This window comes from Coffea eugenioides, chromosome 5, assembly GCF_003713205.1.
Source record: "Coffea eugenioides isolate CCC68of chromosome 5, Ceug_1.0, whole genome shotgun sequence".
NCBI lineage: Eukaryota > Viridiplantae > Streptophyta > Magnoliopsida > Gentianales > Rubiaceae > Coffea > Coffea eugenioides.
The window spans coordinates 45,106,962-45,125,552 of NC_040039.1; the positions used below are offsets into that span (position 1 = coordinate 45,106,962).

The 18,591-nt window shown below is 36.2% G+C and overlaps 3 protein-coding genes and 1 pseudogene across 4 annotated transcripts; 3 read left to right on the plus strand and 1 right to left on the minus strand.

Annotated features, from left to right (window-relative positions):
* Positions 1 to 306: 306 nt before the first annotated feature.
* Positions 307 to 2,094, minus strand: LOC113771829 (annotated as a pseudogene).
* A 2,398-nt stretch (positions 2,095 to 4,492) lies between these two features.
* LOC113771830 lies at positions 4,493 to 8,670 on the plus strand. The gene is made up of 4 exons (XM_027316385.1): positions 4,493 to 4,894; positions 5,138 to 5,821; positions 7,890 to 8,519; positions 8,659 to 8,670. Exons 1-4 carry the CDS (start codon positions 4,493 to 4,495, stop codon positions 8,668 to 8,670), a joined length of 1,728 nt encoding a protein of 575 aa, XP_027172186.1.
* A 3,815-nt stretch (positions 8,671 to 12,485) lies between these two features.
* On the plus strand, positions 12,486 to 13,357 carry LOC113772608 (DUF724 domain-containing protein 6-like). Its single transcript, XM_027317248.1, has 2 exons — positions 12,486 to 12,955; positions 13,027 to 13,357. Exons 1-2 carry the CDS (start codon positions 12,521 to 12,523, stop codon positions 13,036 to 13,038), a joined length of 447 nt encoding a protein of 148 aa, XP_027173049.1. The 5' UTR covers positions 12,486 to 12,520; the 3' UTR covers positions 13,039 to 13,357.
* Positions 13,358 to 14,092: 735 nt separating this feature from the next.
* On the plus strand, positions 14,093 to 18,314 carry LOC113772081 (protein CONSERVED ONLY IN THE GREEN LINEAGE 160, chloroplastic). 2 transcript variants are annotated; one of them, XR_003468471.1, is made up of 10 exons: positions 14,093 to 14,549; positions 15,092 to 15,141; positions 15,231 to 15,306; positions 15,407 to 15,502; positions 15,696 to 15,776; positions 15,859 to 15,950; positions 16,329 to 16,421; positions 16,952 to 17,020; positions 17,713 to 17,904; positions 18,010 to 18,314. XR_003468471.1 is itself a non-coding variant. In XM_027316619.1 (9 exons), exons 1-9 carry the CDS (start codon positions 14,217 to 14,219, stop codon positions 17,849 to 17,851), a joined length of 1,029 nt encoding a protein of 342 aa, XP_027172420.1. In that variant the 5' UTR covers positions 14,093 to 14,216; the 3' UTR covers positions 17,852 to 18,314. The 2 variants fall into 2 exon arrangements, 1 of the variants encoding a protein (XP_027172420.1); XM_027316619.1 differs by having other exon boundaries at positions 17,713 to 18,314.
* Positions 18,315 to 18,591: the final 277 nt, after the last annotated feature.

The window sequence follows — 18,591 nt, forward strand, 5'->3', positions numbered from 1 at the left end:
AATTTAGCAATTAGCAATTGAAGACTCCAAATGGTAATAAATTGACTTCCCTGTTTGCGCTTTGAAGATCAACGTTTGCTTTCCTTCAGTTGAGCCATCAATGTTTCAATGACTCGGAAAAGGAATTTTTGGGCTTTCAAATGGTCTTTTGATACATATATAGAAGTTGACCTTTGAAAAAAAAAATGGTCTTTTGACCTTTTTTTTAACCACCCCCCCCCCCCCCCCCTCCAAAAAAAAACAAAACGAAAAACCCAAAAAAAGGGGTTGTTATTAATGACCTTCGAAGATTAGTGCTTTTAATTTTCAAGCATAATGCTTAGAAGTACCAATGGTATCAATGTTCTCAAGAACATAATACTAAGAAGTACCGATATTATGAATGAACTCATCTATATAGGTTAGCATCAGGATAAATTCACTGTCTAAACACCAAGAAATTCCAAATAATGAAACTTGTATGGCTGCAAACGTCCTCAACAAACCATTTTAGCAATTAATCAACTACAATTGTCCACAAATATTACTCCAAAGAAACTGAAATTTAATTAATTACATGCAAAATAGATAGTAGAATAGATAAGATCTAACTAAACTTATTTCATCAGTGCTTTGGCCTTTCTGTATATCATCTTGAAGATAACCAGTTACATAATGGAACAACCATGAACAGATTCTTCACTAAGGGTCTGTTTGGTTGGAAGTAAAATGTTTTCCTTGGGAAAATATTTTCCGTGGAAGTAATTTTCTATGAAAATCATTTTCCTTTCATCATTTTCAGGTGTTTGGTTAGCTTATTGAAAATATTTTCTTACTTCATTTTTCTGGTGTTTGTTTAACTTTTGAAATATTTTCACTTTTATCTCTATCTTTATTTTCTATACATTATAACTACATACTTCTTCCCATGCAAAATAAGAAAATTTATCTCATTGTTTAACTTCAAAAAATCTTGGAGAAATGTATATATGAATAAAAAATATCTCCTTAAGCAATAAACAAATTGCTGGCCATTTAGTGTCAAATATCAATCACATGCAATGCTTATTGTGACATATATCTTGCACTCTCACTGCTGAAAGTTTCTCTAGAAAAGAATGTCCCTATTATATATAATTAATTACTAGCATAGGATGAGCAGGATGAGATTTTTTTTTTTTATTTTGAATATACTAGGGGGAGGGTTGGGTTGGGTGGTACGAGGGAGGGAGTGTAAGGAAGAGGTTTGGGTTCGAATCCTCCTGTTTACACTAAAAAAAAAAAGAACATACTACAAGATGTTTTCAGTAAGTTTGGAACATACTACAGGCGGGATGCATGCATTTCGGAAAACAACTTCACTAAGTTTGGAAGGGAAGTTGTTTTCCATAAAATGAGTGAAAATATTTTACATAGGAAAATGTTTTCAGTAACTTTTGTGCAATCAAACACGGGAAATTAGAAAAAAAAATTTTCCTGGAAAACATTTTTCACCCGAAACAAACGAACCCTAAATACCTCACCAACCCGGCTACCGAAAATGGTCGAATGTCCAAATTGATGACTGCTGTAACTACTAAAATAACCATAATCTTGGCTGCTATGATCATAGCCATGCTTGTAGTAGTTGTAGGAGGAGGTTGCAGGCGGCTGAGAGGTGGCGTAATAGGTGGTTGGACCACCACAACCGCCATAGCTGTGTGGATTGTAGACGGTGTAGTTGTGATTTCTGAGCACAGGATTATAAGGTAATTGCCAAAGTTCAGCTCTTCTTCCAGTTTTTCTCACTGTCTTGAGCACTTTCTTCTGCTCAACCGATCCTGTGACTGTTACCTTTTGCATTGACATGTCTATTTCCACGTTATCTACTCCTGTTTCATCCGTTGACGTTCAAATGTCAACTATAGTAGCTTGAATGATGGGAAAGAAGAGCTGATCAAAGGGTCTTTTTTTTTTTTCCTCATTAATTTGTATGTGAAAAGATAAATAAAGAGCTTTATAATTATATGTGTTGAAATAAAGAGATATACCTTTGAGATTTTGGAGAGCTTTCCTGATCTTGCTGACACATCCAGCACAGTCCATATGAACTAGCATCTCTACGGTCTAAGGCATTAGGCACATGTTAAGCAAGGAATCAACAATAAACTCATGATTAAGCTCTGGACATCAAAGAGATCTACATTAATTATAGGTTATTCATGATTTACATGGTAGATCATCATTCTTTTTTTTCACTTGTTTTCCGTAATCACATTTTTGTCTTACATATATTATATTATTATAGTATATTTTTCTATAGAAATTCCAAAAGATAATAATTCAAGCGACACCCTAATCCGCGCTTAGCAGCTGCGTTCACTTTTTCTTTCCCATGATAACGTTTTTCAAATTTTGTAACAAATGGTCTTTATAAATGTTAGATGTACACGAACATTTTCATCAAACATATAAAGAAAGTTTGTATCTTTTTCAATCAAACAATGAAAAGTCCATTTATGCAAAGGCAAGAGGGAGAGAAAGTAAATTACCGTCATTTTCCTTCAAATAATTGAACCTTCCAAATGCCACTCCCGTTCGCTATATATGTATATATAATTGCAGGTGAAAATCTATCTCTTCACATATTTCGACCTTATGATTACTATTGACAAAGGAACGAGGCCCTCGATCCTTCTATATGTAAGCGTTCTTTAATCTGAAGCTTAAGCAAGGAAAAAGTCAGGTGTAGAGAAAGTATAAAAATATATGCAACTTGGATTAATTTTGTGGACATTGACTTTTATCAACGTAGATAACAAACAAAGATTAATATTAGTTGCTTGAGTAATTCACAAAGTGTCTTGTTCAAAGCGCTTTTGGTGCAGAAGTGTACGTAGACCGCAAAATTGCATTTTGGAGAAGGAACGGACGGTGGAAAAGCATGTCATGGCAGGACTGCACTCACAGCTGGAAAAGAAGATAAAACAAATAACAACCAAGAAGATTAAGAAATAGGTTAGTCCCTAATCTAGTACAATTTTGTCTAAACATTAGAGAACTTGTCATTTTTTTTTTTCACTTGGGGGTATCGCAACATTCGGCCAAACTAATCTCCCAAGGCCAGATAGAGTCTTATCCCAATGATACACAGCGAGATAGTACATGAAAATCAAGTCCGTTTAAAGCTTTGCTCCAAGGATACATAGTGAAATAACACACGAGAATCAAGCTTTGCTCCAAGGATACATAGTGAAATAACACACGAGAATCAATCACAGGACCTGTTAGTAAAAATTAGACTACAGAATCAGTTGGACTGCCCGCGGGAACTAAGAACTTGTCATTTGAGCTATCAAAATTTCCTGACTAATATTCATTTGTCTTAGCAATACCGGAGCGATTATCAATTTAGGAAAGATTCGCTTTTGGGGTTCAGATTCTTCAGAAAGAGCAATAGCCAGAGACACCAGAGAGGAAAGGAAAAGCTTGTGACCAAGATTTTGAAGAAACACGTGCGAGTCACATGGGGTGACAACGAACTTTTGGCTGAATTCCTTTGTTTGGTGTTTGTTTGTTATGCTGAAAAGTAGCAAGCATGAAGAACTTGTGACATTTTTTTTAACTCTTACTTTGTATACAACGTCAAGAATTCAATCGCGATAGTATATGCAATGTTAGTGTATATAAAATTAATTTTTTTAATAAGTAATTTTATCCATAAATAGTAAAAAGACAATCATCAGGCCATGTTAATTTTTTCCCCAAAGGCCGGGGCATGTTAATCTTGGTTCAGATAAATTAGAGAGCCAAATAAGAGTTAATGGATGATTTTTTTTTCCTCCTTGATGTCTTTACTCAAGACTAGAATAAAATCGCTCTCTTCCAAATTTAAAGATTTTATTGCTTAATTTTTCTAATATAGATTATTCCAAATTGATTTTTGTTATGAGTTTGTTTATATAATAAATGGAATTGAGAGAAGTTTACAAACTATAACAGGTATACAAACTATGAACTTCTTTTGCTTTTTCAATTAAATTGTGGTTCTGGTGGCAATAGATAAAGGGTCAAGTTAACATTGTATATCATCATTTTTCTAACAATTTTTGTTACTCAATTTGTCATTACTTTTATCAATTGGCTTTGGTCCAGCTGGTTAGGGGTTACATGATAGACATTGAGCTGGAGAATTTCATGAGGGTAAGTTATAAATGAAAACATTTTTATAAGGAAAGTTATAAACAACATCCTCATTGAAATTTTAAACCAAAGATGTTGCACTTATTGTTAAGATTTCAATGGTATACATAAACTTGTTAGCCATCAAATTAACAATTTTGGCCTGCAAAACGACCTGAAGAGATCATCTTTAGCTTTGATATATACAAGCATCTCTCAATCAGATTTTCATTGTTACAGCTGGCTAGGCCATACAGATTGAACTAGTTAACCATTAGTCCTCCTTGCCTGTAAAATCTAAAGACAAAATCCTAGGCAAACAGAAATCAGATCAGCTTGGAAAATCACAAAGATGGGGTTTGAAAGAGGAGAACAGGTTGAGGTGGTCATGGAAGACGAAGGATTCAAGGGTTCCTATTACCCTGCAATTACCATCTCGAAGAAGGGTACTTCACGGTATAAGGTGGAGTACACAACCCTCTTAAAAGACGATGAATCGGGGCCGCTGGAAGCAGTTATCGACGTCGATCAGCTCCGGCCGGTGCCACCTCCGATGCCGGTCATGGACTTTGATTTGTATGATTTAGCTGATGCATATGAGCACGACGGTTGGTGGGGTGGAATCATATATAAGAAATTTGAATTGGACTATCTTGTTTACTTCCCTACACTTGGAAAAGCACTGGCTTACCCTTTGGAGAAACTGAGGATACACCAGGAATGGGCTAATGGCAGGTGGACTTGCACGAAATCGGTACCCAATAAAGAAAAAAACTCTCTAATTTTTTTTGTTTTTCTACGTGAAATGTAGGTTGTTTCTGATTGAGAAATGAGAAAAATGAAAAAGGGCCTAGCTTCTTTAAGCATGGCTACTGAAATTTGCCACATGGAGTTAAGGATTCATATTATTATGAAATTTATTATTGGTAATAACCTACAAAATCTAAAATTCACTATGAACTACGAAGTAAGTTTTTTTCTTTCTTGATTCTAACAGGCAAACAAGAGTTTCGAGGAAAAACAGGCAAAAAAGAGTCCCAAAGGAAAACAGGCAAAGAAGAAAAATGTTAGCCTCCCAAAGCCAACAGTTGTGGAGTTCCAAACTGGACAAAAAATGGAGGTGATCGAAGAAGAGGAAGGTTTTGAGGGTCCTTACAATTCTGCAAATATAATATCTATTGAGGGTCCAGTAGACATTGAAGAAAACACGGGGCAACTTTCCAAGAAAAAGCAGGAGAAAAGGAGTTCCAAAGGAAAACAGGCAAAGAAGAAAAACATCGGCCTTCCAAAACCAACAGTTATGGAGTTCCAAACCCGACAAGAACTGGAGGTGATCAAAGTAGAGGAAGGTTTTGAGGGTCCAGTAGACATTGAAGGAAAAACAGGGCAAATTTCCAAGAAAAAGCAGGCGAAAATGAGTTTCAGAGGAAAACAGGCAAAGAAGAAAAACATCGGCCTTCCAAAACCAACAGCTGGGGAGCTCCAAACTGGACAAGAACTGGAGGTGATGATAGAGAAGGAAGGTTTTGAGGGTTCTTATAATGCTGCAAATTTAAAATCTAGTGAGGGCCCATCTCAATATCCACTGGAATACAAGACCCTCTGGAAAGAAAGCAAGTCCGGACCATTGGTAGAGGCTGTAGGCGATGATCAGCTCCTTCTTTTGCCACCTCATGTTTTGGTGAGTTGTTTCAGGACTTTCAGCTTCCATATGATTACTTGCCCATCTTATATGCAGTCTTTTAAGTTGCACTGGACCTTCTGTCATGTTGGTCTTGATATTTGATAGTAAGAAAACAAAAAACAACTAAAATATGAATATTTATGAAAAAGAAACAGGATAAAAAGTGGGATAGATAATAAATCAGGAATTGGAACAGAAGATCTATTATACTTCTAAGTTTTGCCATGTATATTCATCACAATGGATCTTTGTTTCATCTCTTGTTCTATTTTTTATTCCACTTTTTAGTATATTATTACTTCTCTTTCATAAATATTATATTTTAATTCTTTTTTATTTTCTTACTATTACATAATTTTGACACAATAAAAATTAAATACAACAATTTCAAAAAAGCAATATATAAGAGAAAATCACAAAATGCAATAGAATATGCATAAAAAATCTCGCTTTTCTATGTATTTAATTTTTTGATTTTGTTAATTTTATGTATTACTTAATTAATAGTTATTGAAACTTAAAAATAAAAAAGTTAAAATATGGTGTTTATGAAAAACGAAATAACAATATAATAAAAAAAAATAGCACATAAAGTATAACAAAAAGATGTACCGGATACATTCATGCATCATATCCCATTGGTCCGCCTAGGTGGGAGCTATACCAAAATCCCACCTTCAATTCTTTGAGTGAGATACCAAAAAGCGTAGCTTCTATAAGCATGATTAATAACGCTAACAAAAAAGCCAGACATTTCTTTCACACACTCATGTTACATTATTAAGAAGTTTATTAGATCCCGGGTAAATTCCATAGCAATCTTCTGCTTGCTTTTAACTACTACACTCCTGTTAAATTATACCAAGGTGAAATGCCAAACTCCTACTCTATGTATGTAGATATCTGTGCATCTACACTATTAAGTTGATATCAATCTCAATATACAAAGTGTATAGCATTTAATTACATGCTAGAATATGTCTTTTTTTTAAAAAAAAACTACTTCTAGTTGTATTCGGTGAACATGATTGGAAATAGAAAATGTGATTAAGCAATTAACAGTTGGAGTTTAGAATATTTTGAAAGGAAATTAAAGTTGGGGTTAGTTTGATATTGCACCCTTGAATGATACCTCCTTTTTCACTTTCGTACTTAAACTTTAGTTCATAATACTTTACTCCCTAAAAATCTTAAATTCATTCCCCATTACTGCAATCATCAATGGAATGTACAAAACTGATAATGTAGTTGTTATTCTTGGTTAGCTTATGATTAACACTGGGTGCCTTTGGGAGTTGAGGATTAGAACGGAAGAGAAAGGGAAAGAAGAAAAAGACTGATCTTGCTTTGTTTGGTAGTTTTAAGTAAGAAAGAAAAGAAAGAAAATAGGAGGATGAATAATGACCAAAATGTTTCCTCTCAAATTGGAAGGAAATGGAGAGAAAGTTTGGAAAAAGCTTGTTAATTTTTTTAAAATGCCTATTTTGTCCTTAAAAATGCCTTGAACAAATATTTAATGACTTCCATATCCAAAATCGTTCCACTAATTCTCAAAACTTCCAAACAATATAACAATATCTTCTCTTCTCTCATAACTTAAGCTTTCCCTTCTTTTCTTTTCTATCCTAAACTCCCAAACTAAGGGTATTCCGTGAACTGGGAGTGACATTAATTTGATTACTTTTGTATATTTCTCCAAGAATTGAATTAAAATGGGATGAATATAAGATTTTAGAAATAGAGTTTTCTAAACTTTAGTTCATGGTTGGGTGTAATTAAAAAGTACAAAATAGAATTACTTTTCAAAGTTATATAAAAATTTAGATATACACAAAGATAAAGGATGATACCATTGAAATTTGCTATGTGGAGTTTAATCTTTTAAAAAAAAAGTGGAAGATTTTGAATAAGAACTCTTACTTGCCATCCCTCCCACCTCTCATCAATTGTCACCCCACTCTCCCTCCCTCGAGTTTAAGTAGTCATATACTCTCCATTTTCTGTAACAACCCTCAAAATCTAAAGGCCATCGTGAATTGATTCCTTTGGCTCTTCACTCTACCAGGCAAACAAGAGTGTCAAGGAAAAACAGCCAAAAATAGAGTATGAAGGACAAACAGGCAACATTATCCAGAAAAAACGAGCAAAAATGAATTCCAAGGGAAAACGGGTACAAATAGAGTTTGAAGAAGAAACAGGCAAAATTTTCCAGAAAAAACCGGCAAAAAGTAGGTTCAAAGGAAAACGGGCAAACAAGAAAAAACTCAGCCTTCCAGAACCAAAAGTAATAGAGTTCCAAGCTGGAGATGAAGTGGAGGTGATGTTGAAGGAGGAAGGTTTCGAGGGTTCGTACTATGCTGCAAAAATACTATCTAAGGAGGGTGCATCTCAGTATAAAGTGGAATATAAAACCCTCTTGAAAGAAGACGATTCCGGACCACTAGAAGAGGTTGTCGAAGTTCATCAGCTCCGCCCTTCGCCACCTCCTTTTCCGGTCAGCTATTTCAGCTTGTATGAGTTAGCCGACGTGTATGAGAGCGATGGCTGGTGGGCTGGAATCATAAATGGGAAATTCCAGTCAGACTATTTCGTCTACTTCCCTACAACTCAAGAAGAGATCCCTTACCGCTTTGAGCAATTGAGGGTGCATCAAGATTGGTCAGATGGCCAGTGGATTTCCTCCAAGGAGGCAACGGCAAGTCCTTCAAACTCATCTCTGATCTCCTTTTTTTTCAAATTTTTTCAAATTTTTTCCTTTTACTTTCAAACAGAAAAGCATGAAATTGCAAATTCTTCTACAATTTATCTGGCTATGGGTTGATCTCCTTGTCTAGGGTCCAGGATAGTCGAAATATTGTTTGTAGGTCATCAGGAACATTTTCTTTTATTCTATATTTATTTTTAATTTTGTTGATTTTATCATTTTATGTTGTCATTAGTTAGAATATCATTTCACATGGAGGTAGGTAAGGTAGTCCATTAAACTTGTTACTGTTTTTGGGTTCTTTTCTAGGACACTTGTGTAAATTTGTGCTTTAAGTTGCTATTTTGGTGATTTCTTGTTGATCTGGTCTTTTCTTCTGTCATACTTGGTAAAACATTTCTTTTCAGGACCACATTATCAGTATCTCAGAGCCGGAAGGGAATACAAAACAAAAAAGGACGAGGAAGATTAAGAATAAGGTAGTCCCTAATCAGCTAATTAATCTAGTAGGATGTTGTTTAAACTTAAAATAGAACTTCTGCTAGTCTAACCATCAAATCCCAAAGCTGATATTCGTCTGTCTTTTCACTTCTGCAGGCATGATGTATGGCTTAACAGCTGGATGAGGATTGACTCACTGAGGAGGCAATATATGAACATTTTCTGATGAAATGCAATACCATACACAGACTTTATATGGAGCGACCATGATGAGAAGGGTTTAGCTTACCTTTTTTTTTTTTTTTTTTTTTTTGTTTTGGTGGTTGATGGCTTGTTTTGTTTCTTTTGATTGGCTGTATTAATTACATCCAATTGATGTCACATTTCTATTAGGTGAATTGAAATATATAAACTTGGTACTGTATTTAAGGGGCTTTAATACTAGTTTACCTATAAACATCATTTTTCAAGTGAATAACAATCCAAACGGGTTTGGCTTTTGAAAGGAAATAACTTCGAGTACAAATGCCTATCAAACTTGATTCTCGAAAGTAACACTCAAACATATTTCCCAAGCCAAAAATTGGAATTACTCATCTTCTTGCTTAAAACCCAAAAAAAAAAAAAATTAAAATCTTCTTGTTTAGTTTGAATGTCAATCTTTAAAGTGCTTAAAGAATATTTTCTTCTCTTGCCAAATGAGTAACGAGTAGCTAGAGTACGTAAAAAATCTAGGTTGCCAATCTCCAAAAGTTTAGGATGGATCAGGAAAGGTGCTGTTTCTTGATCAACCAATTCTCACTCTAAAAGTCATGGATGTCATGATAAATAAAAGAGTGAATGGCCCAAAAGGTCATTAAACTATTAAAAATGGCATTCTTTGGTCACCAAACTTTTTTTGTGGCCAAAAAGGTCACTGAACTCGCAAAAACTCTCCAGCGCAGTCATTTTACCGAATTTCAACGGTTTCTCATCCGGTGGCATGGGCAACGTGGAATGGAGGAATATAGTCAAAGGGCAAAAATGTTTACTCGTATCAAATGAAAAAAGAGCAAGAAAAGGAAGCATTCATATCAAGCTTTTTTGTGTCCAGTGTTAAGCACCGGAAAACCACCTAATACGGTACTGAGACATCCGACCTCGTTATACTTGAGACTAGACTTATTTGAAGAACTGGGGAAACCCGCTTTAATTTGGTGGAAAGAAGATTTCTTCTGCGGTCCTCTTTGAGCGGAATTGTTGCTCCACTTCTGGGGACACCTTGAAGGAAGCCTGCAGCACTTCCGGGGATAAGGCCTTCCAGACCGATGTTCTTCCAGCCATGTGAGTGAAAATGGGACTGCCATACCACAGCAATAAACCCAAAAATAAAAACACGGTCAGAATGAATTTACAAGATAGAGAGGAAAAAAAAAACAATCAAGCATTGAATTTGAGGAGTACTGACTCTGGAGTTGTGACAATAGAGAACCACTCGAGACCATCAGCATCAGCAATTTTCGAGACAACGAAAAACCTGGGAACTATGAACAGATTACCAGCCTTAACAGTTGTTTCTAGGACCCGCTTGCCATCAATGCCAACAATCTGGGCACGGCCGTGGTGAAAGCAGTGATGAAACTTGTGGGCTCAAAGGGGTCATCGTCGTCGGAGTTGGATGTGGGGTTGGGGTTAGTGGTGGGACGGATAGGGAGAGTGGGGAGGTCGGAAGTGACGAGACAGAGAGGAAAGTGAATCTCGGTCACAGCTAGTAAACTTCTGCACTGGGTCAAATTGGAAAGTGAAGTGTTCACAGCCAGTAAACTTCACCGGAGAAGACGAAGTGAATGTCGGTTGATTGGTCAACTTTGGGAACGAAACAGTCTGTGAGTTCACTTGCCCCAATAATTTTTGGACATTTTTGCCCATATCAGAATATTTATTCAATTCAAGACCCTTGTAACCGGATGAGAAACCGTTGAAATTCGGTAAAATGACTACGCTGGAGAGTTTTTGCGAGTTTAGTGACCTTTTCGACCACAAAAAAAGTTTAGTGACCAAATAATGCTATTTTTAATAGTTTAGTGACCTTTTGGCCATTCACTCTAAATAAAAAACGAGGCCGAGAGAAAGTTATTTGACGAGCACCAAGGGAAAACCAGAAGCGCAATGTTGTAACCAGGGAGGAAATGATGCACATTTCAGTGTAAAAGTTCTGAGACAAAGCATTTAAGAGTGCACAACAATCCCTTGACTCTCGTCAGGTGAAAGCAAAAAAAAAAAAAAAAAAAGACCACTGTACAACTTTATGGATCAACTCTTACAATTTCAACTAAACTTTGAACCTAGCGGTTCTCATAGGCTTCTAATAGACTCCATAGAACAAACCTTTTTTTTTAAGAAAAATTTGTCAGATTTTATGCGTTCCTCTCATATATGAAATCAATGAATTTGAGAATTTTATAGAGAAATTTGATAAAGAATTTAAGAACAATGGAGGGTTGTCTCTTCTCAAGTCTTTTACTCCTATTCTTAATGTTTTTGATTAAATCCTCCATGCTTTTAATTAAAATTGGACAAAAAGGTCCTTCAATTCTGACTGAATTTACGTCTAAAATGATTAGAAATTCTTAAATTATGCATTTTTAATTGTTTAAGAGTCAGTTGAAAACAAAAGTTGAATAACGATGATAATTTAAGGGCTTCCCAAATTTTTTTACTCAATCTTTTTTTTTTATTCCTTAACTCAATCCTACTACCAGCGATCCATCAACCTGTCTAATGAACAGAGAAAATAAGAGGACTAAATTGATATTCAAGTGCTAGTTCCCAGTTTGTTCGTATATTTGGAGCTATCGACCAGCCAGCAACTACTCCTTGCATCATCTCTACAATGCAAGTAATCAACACGTCTGCAAGCCTATCATTGTTCTGAAATAGCCCGGAGTTTCCTTCCAGCCACACATTGTAGAATTTAGCTCCCAATGCCAACATCCTGAAAGATTGCATGAATTCAGGTCCTCAGGTTCGACTCCCGAATGCTTCCGTGCTGTGATGCTTGGGGCGGCTCTCACAGCCTGAGAGGAGTAGTCTGGCCGGTTCAGGTGATTCTGGCCAGGTCAGAATACCTTCCAACCAATCGACAAAAAAAAAAAAAAAAAAAAAAAAGAGTCCCACTAAATATTCAGTCAATCAATGTTAACTCCCCATTCCAACTTCCAACCAAACCCCCCTCTAAGTAGAAAAAGTTATACCATTCTAAAGTTTCCTACTTCTTCTTTTTTTGTTTTTTTCCCTTTTGCTGGCAAGTTCATCCACCCATTAGCATTCGTCTTTATTCCCCAACCCCTACTTTTCTTGCTGCCTAGTGAATTATGATCACGACTGACAATTCATGAAAGCTGAACTAGGAAAACTCACATTTATGATATCTTAAATGACTTCATCTCGCTTACAATTATTCAAATCCTATAACTTGTTTTTCTTTAAAGTTTGGAATATATTTAGCAGCTTCCATCGTCCGATTCATATATATGCTCCTAGTTGCCCATTAGACAAGAAGCAGTACAGCCATGGCATTTCACAGAGGTGATCAAGTTGAGATCATGAGCAAAGAAGAGGGGTTTCAAGGCTCATACTTTCATGCAACAGTAGTCACAAAACTTGAGATGGATGAATACATAATCCAGTTCAAGACTCTCTTAGAAGATGATAAGCCTGCGCCTTTGAGACAGGTGCACACGTTGGATGAAATAAGACCAATCCCACCTGAAATTCCTAGGAAGAAATTTTACGTGAAGCAGAAGGTGGATGCATACGAAGGTGATGGATGGTGGGTAGGAACTATTACTGGTATAGAGGAGGCTGAATCTGAAGAGGAGTTTAAGTATACCGTTCGCTTCCAAACTACAGAAGAACAGCGTTCTTTCAAGTTGGAAAATTTGAGGGTTCATCAGGAGTGGGTGAACGGTAACTGGATTTTCTCCAAGAGAGGAAGGAAGAAAAAGGTACGGAATTTCATTCTGTTTTCTTCGATGATGTATTTTATTCTCATTTGTTTGCAATGCGATTGTCGCAGGGAACAGCCTAATGATGAGAAGATTTTGGAAAAATGAAGAACCATGAAAGCTTTGAGCTTGAGGAGGAGTTATTACGAGAGAATTTATTAACTTTGTAATAAGTACATACAATTTGAAGCTACCGGAGAACAGGGTGCTTGTACTAAGATTGTAATTGGTTCACTTTCTGGTTTATTAGCAGACAAAATCCAGTGGTCTTTTTAACTTTCGAGTAAGGTGAATGGTTTGCACAGTGTCCTCGGATAGGATTTCTCTTGACATCTTTTTGTATTTTCTTCAACATTGTCCTGTTTTAATTAACCTTAAATCTTGCTGGTGTGTTTTTCTTGAGGAATTGGCTTCGTTTTCTTGGTTATAATCCAGTACTAAGATCATACCATTCTTTTTCAAGATTTAATGTTTTATCGTGTAGATTAATGGCGTATCACTAAGTTACATAAATCCTAATAAACCTAAATTGTTCATACTTTTGTATGACGAATTATTAAGTTACATAAATTCACAAACTGCCAATATGGTCTCAAAATTTTCTGGACCGCAACTAGAGAAATGTGACAAAATATTTGTCATATATTTAATTCAATTAACGTATTATTTTATTTTAAAAGCTTAGTTATAACCATGTAAAATTTAAGAGATCAAACTTCAAACGTTCGAAACTAAAATGCAAGTTCAGGACTTTTTGGCCAACGCAAATTTAATTTTATTCGTTAGTTTTTATGATTTTTAATCAGTCGTTCTACATCTGTCTAAAATCGAAAATTTTGGAGACTAAATTTTGTTTTAGACCAAATATTAAGGATCAATTTGACACATAGACCAAATATTGAGTCATAGAACGGTGGATAAGAGATTATTTGAAATAATTACTACGTCACTCTTTGGTGTGCGTTGATACGTGCGAGATAAAAAAGTTGATTAAAAATTATAATTGTGATAAAAGTAAAATGATATTTGAAAAACATTTGATATCCAAACACGGCCTACATGTACTTTTCCCTGCTACTTTTTTGCTATGTTAAAGAGTGTGTTAAGTTAAATAGCGGCCATTATTTGTTCGTAATTTAAAATCCCTGTGCATAATTCATTCCCGGAAATATCACAGCCATCTCTGATCAAACTACCGGTGCTCCTTCTCTGACGTAATCACGTTTCCCTCCACCAAATTACACACACAACACACAGCACAATGGCAGTAGTGAACTGCTACATCTCCTTAACCTTATCACAAGATTCCTCAGCAGCAGCACAGCCAGCAGCTCGAAGTCCAAGAGAAACCAAGATTTTGCTGCCAAAAAAGAAGCCTCTCAAATGGTCTACTGGGGTGGCTCCAGGGGAGTGGGGCGGCCCACCAACTACGTCCAAGCTCAGGAAGTACTGGGGTGGCCAGGATGAGGACCCGCTAACTTCTGATGACTTCATTTGGAATAAAGATTTCATGGGTCGCATGAAAAGGCTCATTGAGGACCCTGCTGATGGTGTTGGGAATTCCTCATTTGACCCTATTGCTTCTCCGGCAAAGGTCCAAATTTTTTAAATTAATTTGTTGTTTTTTGGTTATAATATGAGCTGGGCTTGTGTTAATTTTTGTTATTTATTAATTTCTGTAGTTGAATTTTGAATTCCTCGTTATTGTAGTTGTAGGAGGATATGTCTAGTGTCCTTTTTGTTCTTCTTGAAGGCTTTGGGGTTCTTTATTTCTTGTTGACATGTCTGATATCTTGCTAATTGAACTCCGTTGTCACTTACGATATGGCTAACATACGATTTTCCCATTGTGAATTTTCTAGAATTCTTCTCTGAAATGATTGTCATTGCCCCTCTCTTTGTTGATTGTAACTGTCGTTCTGAGGTTGTCTGGGTTCCAAATTGCCGACCTCTCTCTGTTTATTTGTCATGATTTTTTGCCTACTCTGGTGTTTTCCATGGAGCTCAAAGTCTAATTTTGCAGGCCAAGAAGATACAACAAGATAATCAGATTTTGCTTTGTCTTTGAACTTGTAAATTACTAGTACTTCATATGGTGTTTTTCTAACTTGCTTGCCTATAATATATGTGAAACAGGAACAGTCTTCTGGATTTCTTAGCTTGAATAGGGTCATGAGTCTTGACAGGTACGATCTTGCATATGTTTCTTCATGAATTGATTTGCTTCAATTGTCATATTCACCGTTCTGTGACACATCAAATTTTTTTCATTTAGTCTGGAAGTTGACTTGAGCAAGGAACTAGCAGCTCCTTCAAAAGCTCTAGTAGAAGAACAAGTTGATGAGACTCAAGTATGATGAAACTCTATGCTTTCTTGCTTTACTGTTTCTCTGAGGTAGTTGTGCTGTCGCATCTACCCTTCAGTTCATTTAAAGATTTGATGGCCTTCAGGCTAATGGTACTGCATCTCGAAGATGGAGACCAGCACCAACACGACGTGAGCAAGAGAAGTGGGACAGAGCTACCAAGGCTGCAACAGGAGGCAGTGTATGTTAGATAAATTCAACTACAGTTAGATTTTTTTCTCATTCTAGCTTAGAGTCCTTCTATTTGCCTTAATTCTTCCTCCATTGACTGTGAAACCCATATTCCTCAAGGATTAATGTTACACTGAAAAGCATAATATTTAACCAAATGTGCTTTTTCACATTGAAACCGGGTGGTTAATCTCAATCTCCAGGATGTGATGTTCCGGGAAATTCGGCGACCAAAAGGGGATCCAGAAGTTTTGGCAGCTCAGTCAAGGGAGCAGTATTTTAAGGTGTGCTGTAACATCTAATGGCTCTATATGTTTCATGATCTTTGATCAAGAGCCTCCAAGCTAATTCTGTTCAATTTTGCAGTTGAAAAAGAAGTTGCAATTCCTTACCCTAGGTATTGGTGGAATTGGTGTACTCTCGGCTTATATATCCTATAGTCCTGAAATTGCTGCAAGGCAAGTATTTATGATTGTCATTTTCATCTTTAGGCTATGAGTGGTTCTCCCTCGCAATATTAAGGTATATGATTGAAATGTAGCTTAATTTTTTATGCGAGATTTCTGACATGGTACGAAAGACAGCGTTAGGGTTAATCAGGAGTTCTCTGTGTGCATATTGTTCTTCCAAATTCTTTTGTTGTTTTGCATTCTTTGATGTGACTATTGTATTAGAGTCTTACCCTTTCCAACCAGAATGCTCTTTTCTTCCAATCTGTCTTGGAAAAGAAGTATGTGTTTATTACAAAAAATTATCTTTATGGTGATTATATAAAGCAAGTATGTGTGAAAATTTGTGAGTGCTTCTAATAAATGTGATATTGTGTTCTCAATCAGCTATGGTGCTGGACTGCTTGGTTCTTTGGCTTATATGAGGATGCTTGGGAAAACGGTGGACTCCATGGCTGATGGAGCAAAGGGGCTTATCAAGTAATCAAATCTTTGTTTCATTTTCATATGACTTTTAAGCTAATAACTTTGGCTATATATGCACTATATTCTCCTTCCATTTGCAGCTGTACAAGGTGTGGATGATCTTTTATGACATCGAAAAATTGTACATAACTTTGAAGATCCATTATTTAAAAAGTTACATAACCCTTACATGGCAATGAGATCCTGGCAGCAAAAATAAAAAAATGGGGAGAGAGAGAGAGAGATAGTGAGGAGGGAAAATGGTTTTTAATTCTTCAAAATTGTGTGAAGGGGTAATGTTGGGCTTTCACAGAAAGTCCATTAGTCTTCAGCTCATAATGCACTAAAATTGCTTATGTAGAAAGTCTTGCGGAAGTTGAATTAAGTAACTCTGTGGGTGTCAATTTTCTGTTGTTTGTCTTTATGTTCTAGTCTTGGTCATCCTCATCTAAAGAATATGCAACACAAAAATCATCATTTTCTCCCATGTTGGAATTTGGAGGCATCTGGGTTGCACTCAACTTGGATACATTTTTTACTCGCAGGGGAGCAGTTGGGCAGCCGAGGCTCTTGGTTCCTGTTGTCTTGGTCATGATCTATGATAGATGGAATGAGTGAGTCCTTTTGCTGTCCTAGTGTGATAATTTAGTTGCATTATCTGTTATCGGTGCTCCACTTAAAAATGTTTTGTCTGTTTTAGCCCTCCTTTAAATTGCTTCTTCATTGGATCTTCCATGCATATTGCCTTCTTTTGTAGGTTATCAAGAAGTATCAGAAAAGGCAATTTACGGTTCTTTACATGAACACTGTTGTTGTATAATTGTTAGTGGAGAAAGTTATCCTGTGTTCCAAATAACTGCATCTAATGAGATTCACTGGCTTCCTAGTAGGAAGCTTCCAATGGTACTCTCCAAATACAGTTAGGGAAAAAATATGTAGCAGAGTTGCATATTATGAACTTCTCTATTTAACAATCTCCTTCATGTGATTGTTTAAATGCTGAAATTAGTTAGATTGTGTCGGTGAATATGCCTCAATCTTTGATTGGAAAAAGTAGTGCGACTGACCTTGGAAATTGGAGGTCCCAAGACCCATTCATACTCTCCCAGCCGAAAGAGCACATATTGATAACCTCATGGGTGAAAGAAACAAAAGTACAATTTGTCAACCTTAGCGAGCTTGTACTCGCACATCCTTCATACTCTTTATTCTTGTCTGTGCTTGCTGCAGTACCGAGCACTCTTTATTATCTCTGTCCAGAACCATTTCCTGTCTTGTACACTAATCCGAATCTGCTCCATTACAGGATTTTAGTTCCAGAATATGGTTTCATGCACCTTGAATTGATACCTATGCTAGTGGGATTTTTCACTTACAAGATTGCTACCTTTTTCCAAGCTATTGAGGAAGCATTGACTGTCTCTGGAGAGAAAAGACAAGCTTAGCATGCAATAGTCTGCTACTTATACTCCTGTCATTCTTGATGAAGTTTACAGAGGTGTGTACAGCGGAAAATACACTTTACCTCATGGAATCAAATTTCTGTGGACAGAGTTATTCCTGAGAAACTGTCATTAATTTATCAGTGTTGCCTTGTTCACAGATACCAGATGATTATTTGTGAAGCCAGAAAGAAAACTAATTAGTATATTCCAATTTCCAAAAAAGGTGGGGATCATCAGATTATCGAAGATAGTGCTCCAGATGTTAACAATATGAAACTCTATAGTATATACATAATTTGTGCATCTGGTGGACATCCAGAAGTTGAAAATCTTTCTGCCTACACTTGCATCTTGTTATAAAATTCTTTTATCCAGAAGAACTTGCATCTTGTTGAGAAACAATATGTTACCCTTTTAACAGATGCTTGTGATTCGATATCTATTGTTAGAGATTCTTTTGTCTGTTCGCCTTTTCTGCACATATCTGTGGTTGGTGCTGAGAATTTTAGGGATGAACAAAAAGAAAACTAAACTAAAAAGATTCATAAGAAAAGATCCAAGACAAGCCTTCAAAGTCCAAACCCATGTATTGCAAGCGATTTTCGCCTCCAAGGTTTCAGGACTGAATTGCAGTTAATCAGGCTTACCATTGACTCTTGCATTTTCTCTTCTCTTTTAATTAGTCTCCATCTAGAAGCAGATTTTTCATATAGAGGGTCGCATGGTCAGTTAATAGCTAC

What these genes read in the sequence shown, in the direction of transcription:
- LOC113771830 (XM_027316385.1), top strand. Translation starts at nt 4,493, where the DNA reads ATGGGGTTTGAAAGAGGAGAACAGGTTGAGGTGGTCATGGAAGACGAA. An exon ending in GGTGGACTTGCACGAAATCG is followed by an intron (nt 4,895 to 5,137) that starts GTACCCAATAAA and finishes TGATTCTAACAG; the next exon opens with GCAAACAAGAGTTTCGAGGA. An exon ending in TTTTGCCACCTCATGTTTTG is followed by an intron (nt 5,822 to 7,889) that starts GTGAGTTGTTTC and finishes TCACTCTACCAG; the next exon opens with GCAAACAAGAGTGTCAAGGA.
- LOC113772608 (XM_027317248.1), top strand. Translation starts at nt 12,521, where the DNA reads ATGGCATTTCACAGAGGTGATCAAGTTGAGATCATGAGCAAAGAAGAG.
- LOC113772081 (XM_027316619.1), top strand. Translation starts at nt 14,217, where the DNA reads ATGGCAGTAGTGAACTGCTACATCTCCTTAACCTTATCACAAGATTCC. An exon ending in CTATTGCTTCTCCGGCAAAG is followed by an intron (nt 14,550 to 15,091) that starts GTCCAAATTTTT and finishes TATGTGAAACAG; the next exon opens with GAACAGTCTTCTGGATTTCT. An exon ending in GGAGCAAAGGGGCTTATCAA is followed by an intron (nt 16,422 to 16,951) that starts GTAATCAAATCT and finishes TTTTACTCGCAG; the next exon opens with GGGAGCAGTTGGGCAGCCGA.